Source organism: Apis dorsata, unplaced genomic scaffold (genome assembly GCF_000469605.1).
Source record: "Apis dorsata unplaced genomic scaffold, Apis dorsata 1.3 scaffold_256, whole genome shotgun sequence".
NCBI classification, from domain to species: Eukaryota; Metazoa; Arthropoda; class Insecta; order Hymenoptera; family Apidae; genus Apis; species Apis dorsata.
In genome coordinates, this window is record NW_006263534.1 from 1,863,999 (window position 1) to 1,864,631 (window position 633).

The 633-nt window shown below is 21.0% G+C and overlaps 1 protein-coding gene across 1 annotated transcript in view; it reads left to right on the forward strand.

Annotated features, from left to right (window-relative positions):
- The window catches only part of LOC102681082 (coilin-like), a 1,956-nt gene extending 1,616 nt beyond the window's left edge, over positions 1-340 (forward strand). The window contains exon 5 of the mRNA XM_006616290.1: positions 2-340. Within this exon, the coding sequence (XP_006616353.1) occupies positions 2-255 (254 nt within the window). The 3' untranslated portion in view covers positions 256-340. The remainder of the gene's footprint in view (position 1) is intronic.
- Positions 341-633: the final 293 nt, after the last annotated feature.

Sequence of the window (633 nt, forward strand, 5' to 3'; positions counted from 1 at the left end):
GGAGGTTTATCTGAAGTGCAAGTACCAATAGGAAAATTTACAGTTATGGAAGATACAGTAGAACAAACAATGAATGATACAATTACATTAAATTATGCACAAATAATGGAACCTCGATCTATATTTATACATAATACAGATAAAGAAACTACTTCAAATATAGATCAAACAATTATTCCAGATATAGATAAAACAATTACTCCAGATATAGATAAAACAATTATTCCAGATATAAATAAAGCAATTAATTGTTAATTAAATATCGATTATGTATTAAATAAATATATATAAATAAATATATATATTTTATATATTACAGATTAAATATTTTTATGTAAAATAGAATATATTGAAAATATATTAGAAAAAAGAATAGAATATATTGCTCTTATAAAAGAGAATAGAATATATTGCTTCATTATCATACTGATATATAATATATATATATGATGATTGAAAATACTAGAATTGTTTGTAATACGTACATTTTTTGTAGTATTGAAGTGTAGAATTCTTGATATGAGCAATTATCGTTGATTGAATTGGAATTATTAAAGACTTCAATAAAATTTTATTGTACATTGCAACAATAATGAAGTAAATTTCATTTAACTTTACATAAACTGAAAGACG